A 16,238-nucleotide genomic window follows, 5' to 3' on the forward strand; every position below is an offset into this window, starting at 1 on the left:
TTTTCTTAATGTGATCTTAAAATGTAAGGTCATGGCTGTGGTAGAAGAAAACTTAGGATAAGTAAACAAATAATAATCCTTAGTTGTGAAGGCTTTTCTTCACATGATACCAATGTTAGTAATTATAAAAGCAAGGTTTATCACACTTAAAATATAAAAACTAAAATTTCTGTTATCTAATGACACAAACCAAATAAAGAGGTGTACTTATTATATAATATAGATAAGCGTTCCTAATCATGATATAAAAGAGGTTCTACAACTCAATAATTAAAAGAGAATGGGAAAAGGTGTGAATGGGAAGTTCACTGAGGAAATATATCTGGCCAATATACACTTGAGAAGAGACTCAGTCATATTAATATTCAAAGTAATGCAAACTATTTTGATTATTTTGCATAATCAAACTGTTTTGGCAAGGTTTTGTATTAGCAAAGATTTAGTAAGTTATAATAGCCATATTGGTGACAGTTTGGAAAAATAGACACTTTTATACACTACAGGTCCTCAAATGACATCTTTTCGTTGGTGAAAAAAAAATTGGTTTTATTATATGTCATTTCACTAAAGTCACTGTTTCCAAGAACCTATTGACAACATTAAGTGAGGACTTACTATATTCGTATGAATGTAAATATTTTATATTTTTATGTTTAGTCTTATTGGAGAGACAAAGTTTATGCATGAAATGGTTTGAAAATAGGAAGAGCAGTAGCTTTCACATTTAAGGTGTATTTTCTTTAATCCAGTAATTTCACTCTAAGAATGTTTCTATACATATACTCACACAAATCTATATACTTACATGGATATTTCTTGTAGCCAGTTTGTGATATAGCAAAAAACTGGAAACAATTTAAATGCCAAGTTAAAGAAACTAAATAAACTAGGGTGAATCCATTTGATAAAATGCCCCAAATATATTCATTGTAATATATAAGATATTGCATACAACAGTACTGTTACAAAATTGTATGTACATTAGTTCCTCATGGTAAAAAAATGGTGTGTTTGTATATGCATAGAAAAATATTCTAGGAGAATATTAAGCCAATATGTTGATAGTGTTTTTATGAATGTTAGAGAACATTTTCATTTTTTAAATTTATGTATTTTATATACTTTTTTAAATTTTATAATACAGAAAAAAGAACTATTTAAGCAAAACATTAAGAATACAACTATTTTACTGGAGTTGGGCAACTCTTGGGGCATAGCTGTACTGTAAATCATTGAGAATTGTTTACATGGTAGATCATGACATTTAAAACCCAACTTATTTTCTCAGTTTTCATCATTTTTCTTCTGTTTATACTAGAGGTATAAATTTCAAGGAATTTCTCCCTTAGTTTTTCCTCAATGCTCAAATCCTCTTGAATTTTGTTTCAAATTATTTTAAGGAATTTACCATTAGAAAGCCGGAAAAACAATGTGGCAAACGTACATACAAGAATGCTTATCACATATTTATATTAATATAAAATGTACATATCTAACACTGGGGAATGTACATTATACATTGTTAAAATTAAAAGGCAGGTTATAAAATGGTATGTACTATAAGACTTCAATTTTAAGATACATAGTTATATATAGGAAAAACACTGAGAATGTATTTATTAAAATAACAGTGATTATGTCTGTTGATGGTTTATAAGTTTATTTTCCAAATATTTCATAGTAAACAAGTTTTTAAAATTAAAAAAGCTTCATTTTTAAAATTACAAAATGTACATAACATAAAACATTTTAAGCATGTGTAAATGTACTGTTCAGTGACATTAAGTACATTCATAATGTTGTGCAACCATCACCATCACTATCCATTTCCAGAACATTTTCATCATCCCAAATAGAAACTCTGTATCCATTAAAGAATAACTCATTCTCCTCTGCCTCCAGCCCCTGGTAACCCCTATTCTACTTTCTGTCTCTATGAATTTGCCTAATCTAGGTACCTCATGAAAGTGGAATCATATAATATTTGTCCTTTTGTCTGGCTTATTTTACTTAGCGTAATGTTTTCAAGGTTTATTCATGTTGCATCAGAATTTAATTCCTTTTTAAGGCTGAATAATATTCCATTGTATATATGTACCATATTTTATTTATCCATCCACCTGTTGATGGACATTTGGGTTTTTTCTACCATTTAATCCATGTATTTTAGTGTATGTGCTGCTGAAGCGAGCACATTAATCCGTGTATTTTTAAAAATAATTCTTCCTGTAGCCTCTAGGACCTTGATGCAGTGAAGTTCTTGTTTTGTCTATAAAATGAAACCTGATAACTAGAGTTTCCTTTTTTAAAAAATGGTCTATTATGTTAATAAAAGACCTTGAGCGGATTCTCTGGTGCACATTCCCTTAAGTTCTTTTCATATTTTTCTCCCTTAGTTTTCCTCATGCTCAAAATTTTATACATTTTGCTTTTGTTGGGGAGAAGAAACTCACACATGAAATGGTTTGAACATAAAATACCAAGAAGGAACTTAATTGTGACACAGACTTTGTCCAGTTAGAGTTTAGAGAAGGAAGATATCATTTATTAATAGCTTTGACTCTTATTAAGGAAAACCAGTCTGGAAGCCCCATCCCTCAGAAACAGCACCTCTAGTTGGAGTTACCACCCTAAGGGCCAGAGCCCTAAGCAGTTGAACTTAACAGCTAGAAATGAGGAGTTTCTTCTATACATATTCTAGGTGCTGACTTCTGAGTTGTCAAACTATGCACTGATTTTCATGAATTTTCTTAGGAGACAGAGGAGACCAGGGAAGGTACAGGTGCATGGCTGACCCTCCCTTGCTTCTTCCTCCTCTTGGTTTTTGTCCATCTTGCTGACCTCAGGGATGGTTTAAAGTCTGTATCATCCCTAGTGTAATGTTAAGAATCCTGAATTAATGAACACACCTTGGAATTTGTCTTTTTAATGCTTAAAAACCTTTATTCTAACTTAGAATTCTCCCCCATGCTCACACTGTCCCAAAGAGGACAGGCATGTTAGCTAGGTAACAGGCGCCTGAGATCATTTCAGCTGTGCAATCAATGAAAATTCTAAGTTTGGATGGGGCATATTTGTCTTCACTTTTTACCATTCAGATTTTTAAAAAACAAGAAAGATATCCCAAGAACATCAAGACTTGTTCCTTGTCCCTAAATAGCATTTATCCTAGTTAAGACAATATTTATGTCTTCAATATAACTGTAAAAACCCAGAAGTCTAATAAAATGTGCACGATAAAATAACTACCCAGAGGTCTACAACTAAGATATGCATAATATGATGTAGTCATTTGGAGGACCTGGAGATTCATGCAGTCTGGAAAGAGGGAACCTTTGATATGATGTGATGAAAATGGCACTTTACCTCTGTGGTCTTCCACCCAAACCACTGCCTAAACATGGGAAAAAAATTAGACAAGTCCAAATTATAGGATGTGCTATAAAATATCTGACCAGTACTTCTCAAAACTATCAAGGTCATCAAAAAGAACAACAGTCTGAGAAACTGTCACAGCCCAGAGGAGCATAAGCAGACTTGACAACTGAAGGTAATATGGTATCCTGGATGGGATCCTGGGACAGAAAAAGGGCATAAGGTAAAAACTAAGAAAGTATGAATAAAGTATGGACTTCAGTTTGTAATAATGTATCAATATTGGTTCATTAATTGTAAAAAATAAATGCACCATAGTAACATAAGGTGTTCACGTAGGGGAAATTTAGTGCAGAGTATATGGGAATGCTCTGTACTATCTTCACAATTTTTCTGTTAATCTAAAACTAAGAAATAAAGTTTAAGAAGTAACAACATGCAAACTTATTTTAAGCTAAAGCTACATGTGCTTATTTTATTTTAAAATATTTACAATGATAATTTTTTCAAATATATCCCCCTTTTTCTTTGAATTTCTTGTTTTGTGTTTAGGAATCCCTTCTGCAGCCAGTGATCATTCATTTGACAGATGTACAGTGAGCGCCACGATGTGCCTGATACCAGTGAAGTGCTGGATATGCAGTAGAAATCGCCTTTGTGTTAAATAGGACATTTAATAGATAAAACGAATCACCAAAACATTAACTGAAAATGCTGATCATCACTGTTGGCAAAACTGTGGAGAAAGGTCCCTGTCATACACCATTGTCCCAACCCATCTGAGGGACAATTTAACAGTTCCTGCCAATAACTACAATGTAAATGTCACTTAAGCCGACAATTAGAATCTTAATATTCTGTCTTGCAGACATATTCAACCCATACCCATCAATATGATACATGTACAGGAATGTTCACTACAGCATTTCTATAATGGTCAATTGGAGACAACCTAAATATCCCACTTACTGAATGGCTAAAATGTCATGGTATAATCATATAATGGAAGCCCATGCAGTGGTTAAAAAGATAGTGGAGCACCAAATTGTATTGCTGTGCTCCCTAAAAAGCATGTTACAATTTTGCCATCTATTTATATATGCATAGGAAGTGCCCCAAAAGTACACTTTTCCACTTACTCCAAGTAAATTTCTGGGTGTGCCCAAGACATGTGTTTTGGCAAACTGTTCTGAAAGTTTTCACTGAGAACCTTTACAGTGGAATTAGTTATTCCTAAATGGATTGAGTTTACAACAGATGGATACATACAGTCCTCTTTAAATTCCAAGCCAGAGCAAGGCCAGGGGTTGGATCACACTGGGGCCTGGGAAATTGTGCTGAGGCTGCAACAGTCCCTCCGGGAGATGAGTGGGCAGGAACCTGCCTGGTGTCCAGTTTATTCGCTGGAGCCCTCGGAAGTGTCCAGGGATGCGTGGTCTAGCCCTCGCGCTGGTTCCCACTGGTCTCCCAGCAAGAGGCAATCCATTGAAGCCACTCTTTCCTGCTTAGAAGATTGCCTCCTAAAGTGCTTCCCGTCCCTCCCTCCCCTTTTAATCTTTCCCTGTGTGTTTCACGCTAACCTCTGCCCTGCTAAAAAAGCACACGACCTAACCCATTTCTTTCTATTCCTCTGGCTGAGTTGTTACTCAGTCTCAGTTCTGTGTGATCTTGGGAGCAGCAGACAAAATTGACCAAAGTAGAAAATTATCACATCTGCTGGGATTACAGCCCCTGACTCCCTCAAAAAGGGCAGGCGTTCTAATACCAGGCAGGTTGTAAGCAATCTGCTAAAATTCATATTCACCATCCTAGGGAGCATGAGCACATCCTTGAGGCTTATACCAAAATTTTTTCCCCTCGTAACTCTACTGTAACATAATAAGACAAATTCCAGGGAGAAAGTTACATGAGGAATCACAGAAAATTGAGAAAAAGTGGCTGTAAACATTTTTTTTCAAGTTTTTAGGACTAAGTTCACAAGGCACCCAGACATACCCTATTAAAGCCTCCTTACTCTAACAGGAAACTTGCTTCCTCATTCATTCTACTTGGAAAGAATCAGCCCACTCTATTGCCATCAAATGTAGAGTACCAGCTTCTCAGTTGGGAGTGAAACAAAGTTGAATCAGATCCTGATCACAGGATCATGACCAAAATCACCCAGTTTGCTACTCTTGGTCTTAGTTAAAATAAATCCACTCATATTTGCAGGTACACTTCACTCTCTAGTCTATAGTATGTGTCCATTACTCACAAAATTCATGCAATAAGCACTCATGATATGCAATAAGCATTTATCATATGCCTAGAAAAGGCATTTGGGAAAAATGATGGGAACAAAAGATAAATAAGTGGCAAATTATGTCCTATCTCTGAGTTCAGCTTTAATAAGGGGATAACATATGCTTATATATTAAATAAGTTAATTCATGTAAAAAACAAACTTTGCTTTAGATGGAAACAAAATTGTGACAGTAAAAAAAAATCATTTTCCAGGCCTCAATGGGGTGATCAAGATGAAAGCTCCTGGGAAATTTTCTTGCACCCATTTATTCTCATTCCTCACTCTGCCTGTGACTTACCCAGGTTTCCTGGCAGCAGGGGTGAGCTCTTTGTACATAACTATTTGAGGTGGAGCCTGAGATGCTGACCCTTGAGTCTATCAATTGATATCTAAACACAGCCCAACATGGGAACACAATTCCTTTCTTAATTCAAAGAAGTCTCATTAAACTCTAGTATTTCTGTTGTACTTTCTAACTATTAGCAACTTAAAGGGAAAGAAAAGTTTCTTCTTCACCTTGCTATCTCTTTAGCTAGCAGAGGTAGCAATGGGCACTTGGAATTCTGAATAAGTGAATGTGTCAGCTTGTCAATTCTGATGTTGGATTGTTCTGGCTGATTTGACATCATGACATGAGGAAACAAACCCACAAGAAATGAACACAGAAACAAGGATATCAAGTTCCTAAGAAGTGGAGATGTAGTTTGTGTGCTGAGTATGAGAAGTATGTGGGCTGTGGAAAATGTTTTAAGCTTTACTGTGTGGACATTTTTATTCTTCCAAATAAAGTGCACCCATCAAGTTCAGACCATAATGTGGCTGGGATACTTTAAAGCTAAAAAAGTGGATAAATCCACTCCAACCCACCCCCCCAAGAAAACACATGGATCAGCACACTGGGGAAAATTTTAAAAAAAGAAACTAAAACAGCACAAGCAAAATCCAAATAACCATAATCACATTCTACTACTTCCTGAAGTTAACAGCGTGGATAATGATCAGAGTTTTAATCTACATGAGACTGTTTAGATTTTTTAGTTTATTGTGACACCTACATTTTTAGTTCTCTAGTGGCTTACGCTTACTCTTTGAAGCCTATAGGGCTGCTTTGCACGCCTGTTTGTGAACCCTACCTTGTCTAAGCCCCAACACATATAAAAGCACCTGTGAGGCATTTGTTCCTGACTCCCCTCCTAAGCTTTGCCCACCTTTACAATGGTTCCAACCCAACACTCCATTCATGAAGTGCTGTTTGCAATTATAGGAGCACACTAGGCCCTTTCAGGATTCTGCTATCATTCTCCCAGTTCACGTTCCAGGAATGACCTGGAAACCTTGGTAAAGTCTGACCCATTTCCAAAGACTGTGATCATGTATCAGGTTCACCATGAGAGCACTCCATGTCCTGCTACAGTCCCCACTCCACCGCTTACATGCATGTATCATGATGCCTATCTCTCTTATTCTAGTGGCCTATAAGACTCTTAATGCCAAGAGCCACATGTTATTACCCACTAACACTGTTTCCTCACACAGTGGCTTAGTAAATGCTGAATTAGATAACTGATAAACTGGGCTAATTAAATAGACAGAATAGGGGGAAAAAAGTTCAGGTTAAATGGGGAACTCTAAGACCAGGAGAGGGATGAAGGTGAATGGAACAAAAGGAAATAAAAGTGAAAATTGCCCAATGACCCCCAACCATGAAACTAAAACAGTATATATGTATTTTCCTTTCTATAAATATGTATTTTTTTTTTTTTAGAAATTATGTATTTTCTTTTCTATAAATACATTTGGAAAGTGGTTCCCAACCTAATCCCACACTGTTAATTCCTATATCTGTTAACTTTTTCTAAATAAAAAGGATGCTGCTGCCCTTTCCTGTAGTTGCTAAATAGAACAAGATTTCCTGGACAAGGTATGATCACCCTAGTTGCAAATAAGGCCCTTCCTGGTGTCAGGAAGTGGGATTTTTAGGGGACCCTACTGGGCTGGAGGCAAGCAGCCAAAAGTCAAACAAAACAAAACAGACATCTGCAATAGTCATAATCGTGCTAGTATGAATTAGGTGACTCAGCCAAGCATATAGAGGAGTTAGGGGGAGAGGGGAAGCCCACAAAACCTCCACGTCTGAGCCCTCACCAGAGACTCTCTATCTGAGAAACACAATAAAATTATGTGTCTGGGTAGTCATTATCACTCTAGTATGAGGTAGACAGGAAGCAGGGCAAGGCCAGGAGATGAAAGGGGCTTCTCTGCCCCTCAGGAGTCTCTGACGAGGGAGGGTACCTCCATGTTCTCTGAGAGTGGTGGGGCTCCAAAGATCCTGGCAAGAAGCCCTCGGTTGGAGCGGGCCTGGTCCTGGGCAGTAGCCAGGCGAGCCCGTTCACGTCCCCCTGGTCGGGCTGCTTTCCGGGCCCTCAGCTCCTGTTCAGTAGGACGCTGGGCAAATGCCCAGGAGCCATCTGGGCGGGCAGGATCCCCATCAGCAGCAAGGAAACGTTGTCCCTTCTCCACACTTCTAAGATAGAAGTCAGTTTCACGCTTGGCCTGAGCAACCTCCGCTCTAAGGCGCTGCCGCTGCACCTGGCGCTCAAAGGCAAGGTGCTCACTGAGGTGGGACCAGGTGAAACGGTGCAAATACTGTGGGCAGGAAGACAAGAAAAGATGAAAACGGGGCAGATCAGAGACAAAGAGAAGGCGAGGGGCAGGGTTAACAAGGCTACGGTGGTGCTTGGCCCAGGGTTGGAGAGCAGGAAGGATGAAAGGTGAGTCAGAGAGACCTATCTCCTCACCTTAAGGTTCCATAAGTCATAACGAAAGGGGCTGCGCCTGCGGGCACCCATAGGCGTGTTGTGTAGACTGGCTGCCACGCGCTTGGCTACACGCTTGTCACGAAACTCCACCCAGCCCTCGGTGTAGTCCTTGCTATAGGACCGCTTTTTTCCTCCTGTGGCCGCTGCTGCCTTCTTCTTGCGTCTCACGAACCGGTCTGCGCACCAAAAACAGAACCACAGTCAAGGAGGCCGACACAACATCCACAAGAACACATCTCCCAGTGGCCACATCATTCTATAAAACTGCCGGTTGGAGTCCCACCTCAGAGTCATTGCTCGAAAGTGAGAGAACTGTGAGATGCATCCTTTCCTTTGTCTAAATCCTTTCCTCAAATCTCAACTCCTTAATGTGGCCTGCCCTGAACAATATTTAAAACCTGCACAAGCCCCCAACCCCAATTAGTGCCTGTAAGGGGCTGGGAGAGGTAGATGATCAAATACTGTTTATTGACCTGGGCCGCGATGCCAAAGGGATGTGCTCAGTTTTGTAGAAAGGCCACTGAGACTTTTACTCAGGTTGTACCCATTTAACAAAACAGTAAACGGGTCCGAAAAGAGGTGGACAGAGCGGGGATTAAAACACAAACGTTAATCCGAGAACTAAAGCACCATCAGACACACTGCGCCACCCGCCCCAGGTTCCTCACAGACCAACTTAACAGCCCCCAGCCCAAACGCCCCCTCCTCCTCCCCGCGAAACGCTACCAGCTTGCGCCTCAGCCCCGCGCAGCCGAGGCAACAGGATATGCATGCGCGCCCACTGGTCAATACCACCCTCCTCCCTTCACCGTCAGGGCCTGCGCACTTACCTTCAGCCTGAAAAAAAACGCGTCCAACCTCACCGTAGGCGCTGAGAAGGTTGCGGACGTGCAGGGGCCGGAAGCGCGGCGGGATATGGCCCAAGTACACAATACCCGGAACTACCCGCTTCTTGCTGCCACGAGCTGCTTCTTCGGATTCCTCCTGCTCCTCCTCCTCTAGTTTCTGGTCTGTCTCCTCCCGCGACTCTTGCTCCGTAGCTGCCTTCTCGGACGCCTCTGCCTCCATGCTGACTGATAACAGGGAGCACGACTGCCGTAAAGCGTTGAGCCGACTGACGCGCACGGTGTGCGACAGCCTGCGGCGAAGGGGCGTGGCTAAGGCAGTGAAGACTGATGCAAGGAAAGGATTGGGTGATGCAGGCGGGTCCAAGAGAAGACAGCGTGGAGAGGGCAGAAGTGGGGGGGTCAGGTCCGAAATGAGGTTTAGAGAGTGGGAGCGGGGTGCAAAGCTCGGAATAGCCAAACATTACCCCCGAGTTGGAGAGGCAGAGCCGGAAAAGGCAGATCCTCCGTGTATGACCTACCTGGTAGAACGCTTTATTGAGTCGCTAAAAAAGCGGGTTGATGCCGGCTCTTCCGGGAATTTTGTAGAACAATTTTGGGGGAGAGTCTATGTTTTCTAGCGATGAAAATAGCATTCCACCTGAGAGACCTGGGTACGACTCCGGCTGAGGGATGACTCACCTTTTAAAGTTTAAAACTTAAAAAATTTCGTTTTTTAATGTTATTAAGTTTTGAAGTTTTAATGATTTTTGGAAATTGAACTGAAATATTTTAGAATTTAAATTTTGAAAATTTAATTAGATTTAATTTTTGAAGATTTAACTTGTGAACTTTTAATTTAGGTTAATATTTTAAATTTGATTTTGTGAATGACTAAAAATTTAAATGTGACTATTTCATTTAAAGAACTTATTTGGGGCCTGTTATACGTATGTGTTGACATATCATCCAGATGTATATTGATATTGCAAATACATGTTGTCAGATGCATACATGACCCCAACTCAGGCTATCCCGGGCGGTGCGCTTAGTTCTGCTTTCCCTGGGCCTGTCACCACAGATTCCCCCTCAGGTCATAAACCCGCTTTTCCCCCTGTCCCCGATGCAACCGCATAACAGACTAGGCCGCAGCGGTCCCGCCCCCGCCCGGCTGCCCAGCAGACGAACCCTACACCAAGCCCGGGGTCACTTTCCTAGAGCGGACGCTCGGCCTCGGCCAGTTCTGGTCACTAGAGGACGTCCCCACCAGGGGGCGCCATCCGCGCCCTTGAGGAGCCTCAGTTCCTCTGACCCATCATACTGGCCGCGTGTCAGCCTGCAAAGGCCTCACCCGGGAACCGCGTGCAAATAATCCGGTTAGCTTTCTAGAAGGAGTTTGAGGACTATCAATATAAATCCTCCCTTGCTGCGACCTGACAAAATTTCCCATCTCGCTCTAGTCTATTGACTAGACTTCTCGAATTCTCACAGGCCTGTTTCATTGATTTATTGACGATAACTTTATGTTAGTTGCCTTGTGTGTGGGGAGCAGAGACGGGTGCGGTGTGAGGAATAGACTCCGTCCTACCTTTAATTCTTAACACCAACATCTTCAAAACACAGTAACAGTGAATGAAATGAAAGCACATCTTGAGCTTGCCTCAAAAGATCAGGAACTAGGGGAGGAGCATGTGGGTAGTAGATGATGCAAGAGTGTTAGTTGTGCCAGCTTGATGGCTAAGTAGTAGTTCTTCATGTTATTTTCTCTACGTTGTGTACGTTTAAAATAGTTATTATAAACTTTTTGTTCACCAGTCCTAAAGAGGCCGTCGAACTTACAAAAAAATTAAATAAAAACCTTGGGGCAGTGTCCTTCCCGTTGCCCACACTCCTCACCATCTCCTCTCAACTCTGCGGAAAGTGAAATTCGATCCTTATCCATTGACCCAGTTGACTTTCCTTGAAGTAACCCGTTAGCAGTTTCCTGTGTACGTATACTAGTGGGTTTTTTTATTTGTTTGTTTGTTTTTTCTTTCTCTTTTTAATTTACTGTTTCACTGTGTTGTTTTAAAATTCCTTATTAAGAACAGCGCTGAGATTCCAGGCTCACAAAAGAGCTCCTAAAGAGGAGCTCCTTCGAGCCGGATTTGAACCAGCGACCTAAGGATGGTCATACAAGCTGACCTACAGTCCTCCGCTCTACCAACTGAGCTATCGAAGGATTTTAGTTTGGTACTTCAGGAAATTTTAATATTTGTTTACTTACTGCTTTTTCTTTTGGCTATTATATTCCTATTTATTATGAAAACAGGTAAACAGGAAGTTTCAAGAGTATTATTATAGAAATGATCTAAAACTGGGGTAATGCTTATACGAGTGCATGAGAAATTCATTATCTTAAATATTTAAGAGTTGTGCTTTTTATTGTGTGTTTCACATAGGTCATTAAAAAATAAAAATTATTTTTAAAAAACCCACCACCAGTATTCCGTGTCCCTTAGGTATAACAGATAATCTCCGTTATTGCTGTTGTTCAGCTATCCTGTCCGCTTAGCGTAGCGCCTCCTCTCTCTATTGAAAGTGGATGATAATGATGAAGTTATCCTAAACATAGACGATTGGGTTGAAGAGGGGGACGCCTACTTCATTACTGCCCCAGTTCGTCTTGGAAACATTGTGAGTCTGCTTTCAGAAGGAAATGATGGGTACACACAAATGTACCAGACACAAAACATGAGAGGTGTTTTGTGTGCATATATATATTTAGGAATTGAGTGGCTCATTATATTGCACAATTATAGTGGGACAAATAAATGAAACAACACTCCCCCAAAAAAAATTTTTTTAAATGACATTAACATTCCATTTATAGGTATCAACCTAAATAACGAAGGGAGGCACTGTAAAAGAAAATGATGTTTGGGAATAGAGCATTGCAATGGGAATACAAGTGCCACAGTAAACCGTGTGTATTCAGAGAGGTAAAAGAAAACAAAAGTTTTTAAAGGAAAAAATGAGGAGGCTTATATAATCATTTTCAAATAATTATCCTTTGTTACAAAGATTAATAACAAGGGTGACACCAGTCCAAGGTTGGTCAGGCAGTGGCTGGGCAGATGTCCTTGCAAAAGTATTTTTTGTGTAAAGTTGTGATGGACTTTGTGCAAGGTCATGGTTTTTGCAGAATCTTTTGTGATAGTTTTTGTTATCAGGCATACAAGCATGAGAACCCTCTCTTCATATCCTTTTCTAGCTCTATTTGTCAGCTTTTTTGAGTCTTTTTTTTTTTTTTTCTTTAAACACTAGTAACTCCATTTTGGTTCTGACTACTTTCACACAGGTATGCTGTCATGCTTTGCTGACAAGTGCCTGTTGTGGCATTCAGCTTCGTGGCTTCTAAGACAGAAATGAACACCAACAGGAAAAACAGAAAGCCATCTGGAGAGACTTTTATTTTTATGGAATTTACAGGTTATGAAATGAATGAATTATAAAATTATATGGAAAAAATAAATTATGCAATTTATGGAAAAGAGTTTTGGTGAATTTATCTATAAAAGATCATTACTTATTAAAATTAAAGTTCTCCATAACTGTAATCTTGAAAAAACTAACAGATTTTTCTTCAAAAGACCCTATTCAATGATGCCCACAAGAGAGATCCGCAGCACATAACTAATATTTAATTTAATTATTCAGTTCATTTCCATGAGAAACTAAGAATATATGGCCTGGTAAATTTCTTTCCAATAATGTAACTTAATCAGGGGGAAATGTGAGAAACCGCAGTAGAGAAACTGGAATTTTCTGGGAGAGACAGTCTCTCTCAATATGAACCTACTAACTGAGCCTTGGACGCCAGATGTGAACCCAGCTGAGCTGTCATTCCCCCACTAAACCCCAGGATCTCAGTTCACATACTCTCTCATATAAAAGCTTCACCAGTTTTCACAGGGGCCAGCAATAGGGTCTGAAAAAAGGATCAACATTTTTCTCATCAACTGGTGCTAAGCTACAAGTACTCATGAGATCACAGAGCCTCCTGTCTCCCAGCCACTGCAGAATTGATTTTAGTCTGGGAAAACTCTAATAGCTGATCTCACCAATTAGTTTCTTTACCTATAAACTACTCTTGGCATAATAATCCCACCTCAGGGCTGTGTAAGTTGGGATTTCATGTGCCTGGAATGCTCTTTCCCCTGATGTCCCCCAAGATTTGCTTCCTGGAGGTACAAGTGTAAGTCATTCCAACCTCTTCACACTAGATATATCACTTTGTGGGAAGACTTCCTTCATTCTCTTTTGTCAGAATCTAGTGCCAGAACTACCCTTATTTTCCCTCTTGTTCCAGACGCAAGTTCAAAACTGGTTTATGGGTAAACCTAACTCTCTGGAATCTTGCCTATTACAAATCTCACTCTGTGCCTTCTCCACTGTCTTAGCACCTTCTCAACTTGCTAATTGAGTCCTAGATGGTTTTAACTCAATCTTGCTCTCTTCTCTTAAAGCCCACATACCACCCTAATATTCCAATGGAAAAAAAGAACAAACTATTGGTAAATTTAACAACTGGGATGAAATGCCTGTGCATTCTGCTGAGTAAAAGAAGCCAGAAACAAAAGGCTACATACTGTATTACTCCATTCATGTGATATTCTTGCAAGGGCAAAACTAGAGGGACAGAAAACATCAATAGTTGGTAGGGTACAAAATTAACTATAAAAGAAACGTGGGGATATTTTCATGGGGGAGGGAGGGCAATGTAATTATTTTACATCTTAATTGTGGTGGTAATGGTTACATGATTGTGTATACATTTGTCAAAATTTGCTACACTAAAAAGAATGTACATTAAATATGATGACTTTACTGTATTTAAATTGTATCCTAATCTAAAAAATGAGAAAAGTAACTTTCAAAAACTTAACGTAAAGGTTAAAGAAAGAAAATCCTATATGATTATCTCAATAGGTGTAGAAAAAAATTTGACAAAATTTACCATACATTCATGTTAAAATTTCTGCAAACTAGAAGAAAAGAATTTCTGGACAGATACAGCAGCTCACACCTCCTAGCACTTTGGGAGGCTGACGCAGAAGGATTGCTTGAACTAAGGAGTTCCAGAGCAGCCTGGGCAAAAGCACGATGCTGTATCTACAAAAAATTAAAAAAAAAAAAAAAATTAGCCAGATGTCGTGGTGCAGACCTGTAGTCCCAGCTACTTGGGAGGCTGAGGCAGGAGGATCACTTGTGCCCAGGAGTTTGAGTTTACAGCAAGTTTTGATGACACCACTGTACTCCAGGCTGGGCAACAGAATGAGACCTTGTCTTAGAAAAAAAAAAATTCCTCAACTCTAAAAGACATCTTTAAAAATTCTATAGCTAATATCATACTTAATGGTGAAAGACTGAATGTTTTGGCCCTAACATCAGGTCCAGAACAAGGATGTCCACTCTCATGACTTGTATTCAACCTTGTCCTGGAGATTCTAGTCAATATAATAAGATGAGAGAGAGAGAGAGAGAGAGAAAACACAGATTTGAAAGAAAAAAGTAAAACTATCTTTATTTGCATATAATGTGATTATCTCTGAAGAAAATCCCGAGGAAACTACTATGAAGCTACTACAACTAATCAGTGAGCTCACCAAAGCTACAGGACACGAATATAATAAATTGTAATTCTATTTATTAATAAATTATATTTCTACTTATTAACAATGAATAGCTAGAAGTGAAATATAAAATACTATTAATATTTGGAATAGTACAGAAAATATGAAATATTTAGAGATTAAATTTAACAAGACACAATGAAAACAATGCATTGTTTCCATGACAGAAAAGTTAATATTTTTCAGATATTAATTCCATTTCTTCCAAATTGATTTATATGTTTAATGCCACCCCAATCAAAATCTCAGTGAGTTTTTCTTTTTAGAAATTGGCAAGCTAAATATGAAATTTAGGCCTGGTGCGGTGGCTCACGCCTGTAATCCTAGCACTCTGGGAGGCCGAGGCGGGAGGATCCCTCGAGGTCAGGAGTTCGAGACCAGCCTGAGCAAGAGCAAGATCCCGTCTCTACTAAAAAATAGAAAGAAATTATATGGACAACTAAAAATATATATAGAAAAATTAGCCGGGCATGGTGGCACATGCCTGTAGTCCCAGCTACTCGGGAGGCTGAGGCAAGAGGATTGCTTGTGCCCAGGAGTTTGAGGTTGCTGTGAGCTAGGCTGATGCCCCGTCACTCTAGCCGGGGCAACAGAGGGAGACTCTGTCTCAAAAAAAAAAAAAAAAAAAAAAGTAGAATGATCGTGTAAGAGTATTTGTAAAATCATTACATCTAGTAACTTGCTTAACCAAAATAAATTGCCCATTCACTTGGCATACAAATATAGATCCACTATCCACACATGATCCTACTGTCCTGGGGCTTTGCTTCTTTGGTAACCTTTATTTGGGAGGCGAGGATACTCCCTGAACTCAGACCAGCATCTTTCACTATGCAAGAGAGTAGTAATGATAACTTTTTAGAAACCCTGAATGTTTTTGCTTCTGTTGCCAGAATAGTACATCAATCTCACCCTTTACCATCTCTCATCTGACCTTTTAGATAATCTCTCTCCCGCTCTGCCAAACTCCTTTCCCAAACCCCTCTCCGACCCTATTCCCCACTCTCATAGTGCCTCTAGAGTGACCTTTATAAAATTCAAATCTAAGAGGGTAACTACATTTGATAAAGCCTACCTATTGCTCTCAAGATAACGAGAAAAAGTGTTCAAGTTTTATTCCTCATTTTTATACCCAAAGAATAAAAATTTCCATTTTTGCAAGTCATAACATTCTTTCAATCTCAGGGAGTCCTACCCAACAGAAGCAGAACAACCTATTTTGTTCCTTTTATTCCATTTTGGCTTAATCTCTCTTTTCTTT

General features: G+C 39.5%; 1 protein-coding gene and 1 non-coding gene across 2 annotated transcripts; both read right to left on the bottom strand.

Annotated features, from left to right (window-relative positions):
* Positions 1-7,534: 7,534 nt before the first annotated feature.
* On the bottom strand, positions 7,535-9,546 carry ABT1 (activator of basal transcription 1). The gene is made up of 3 exons (XM_069492915.1): positions 9,309-9,546; positions 8,458-8,654; positions 7,535-8,305 (listed from the first exon to the last, which is right to left on the bottom strand). Exons 1-3 carry the CDS (start codon positions 9,544-9,546, stop codon positions 7,925-7,927), a joined length of 816 nt encoding a protein of 271 aa, XP_069349016.1. The 3' UTR covers positions 7,535-7,924.
* Positions 9,547-11,434: 1,888 nt separating this feature from the next.
* Positions 11,435-11,523, bottom strand: TRNAY-GUA (transfer RNA tyrosine (anticodon GUA)). Its single transcript is given in 2 exon segments — positions 11,435-11,470; positions 11,487-11,523. It is a non-coding gene; the product is annotated as a tRNA-Tyr (tRNA).
* Positions 11,524-16,238: the final 4,715 nt, after the last annotated feature.

Source organism: Eulemur rufifrons, chromosome 18 (assembly GCF_041146395.1).
Source record: "Eulemur rufifrons isolate Redbay chromosome 18, OSU_ERuf_1, whole genome shotgun sequence".
NCBI classification, from domain to species: Eukaryota; Metazoa; Chordata; class Mammalia; order Primates; family Lemuridae; genus Eulemur; species Eulemur rufifrons.

Bases quoted from the DNA above. Each gene is read 5' to 3' on its own strand.
- ABT1 (XM_069492915.1), bottom strand. From the start codon at position 9,546: ATGGAGGCAGAGGCGTCCGAGAAGGCAGCTACGGAGCAAGAGTCGCGG. The intron at 8,655-9,308 runs GTAAGTGCGCAG...TTTGGTGCGCAG, and splicing joins CGTTTTTTTTCAGGCTGAAG to ACCGGTTCGTGAGACGCAAG. The intron at 8,306-8,457 runs GTGAGGAGATAG...TCCTGCCCACAG, and splicing joins ATGACTTATGGAACCTTAAG to TATTTGCACCGTTTCACCTG.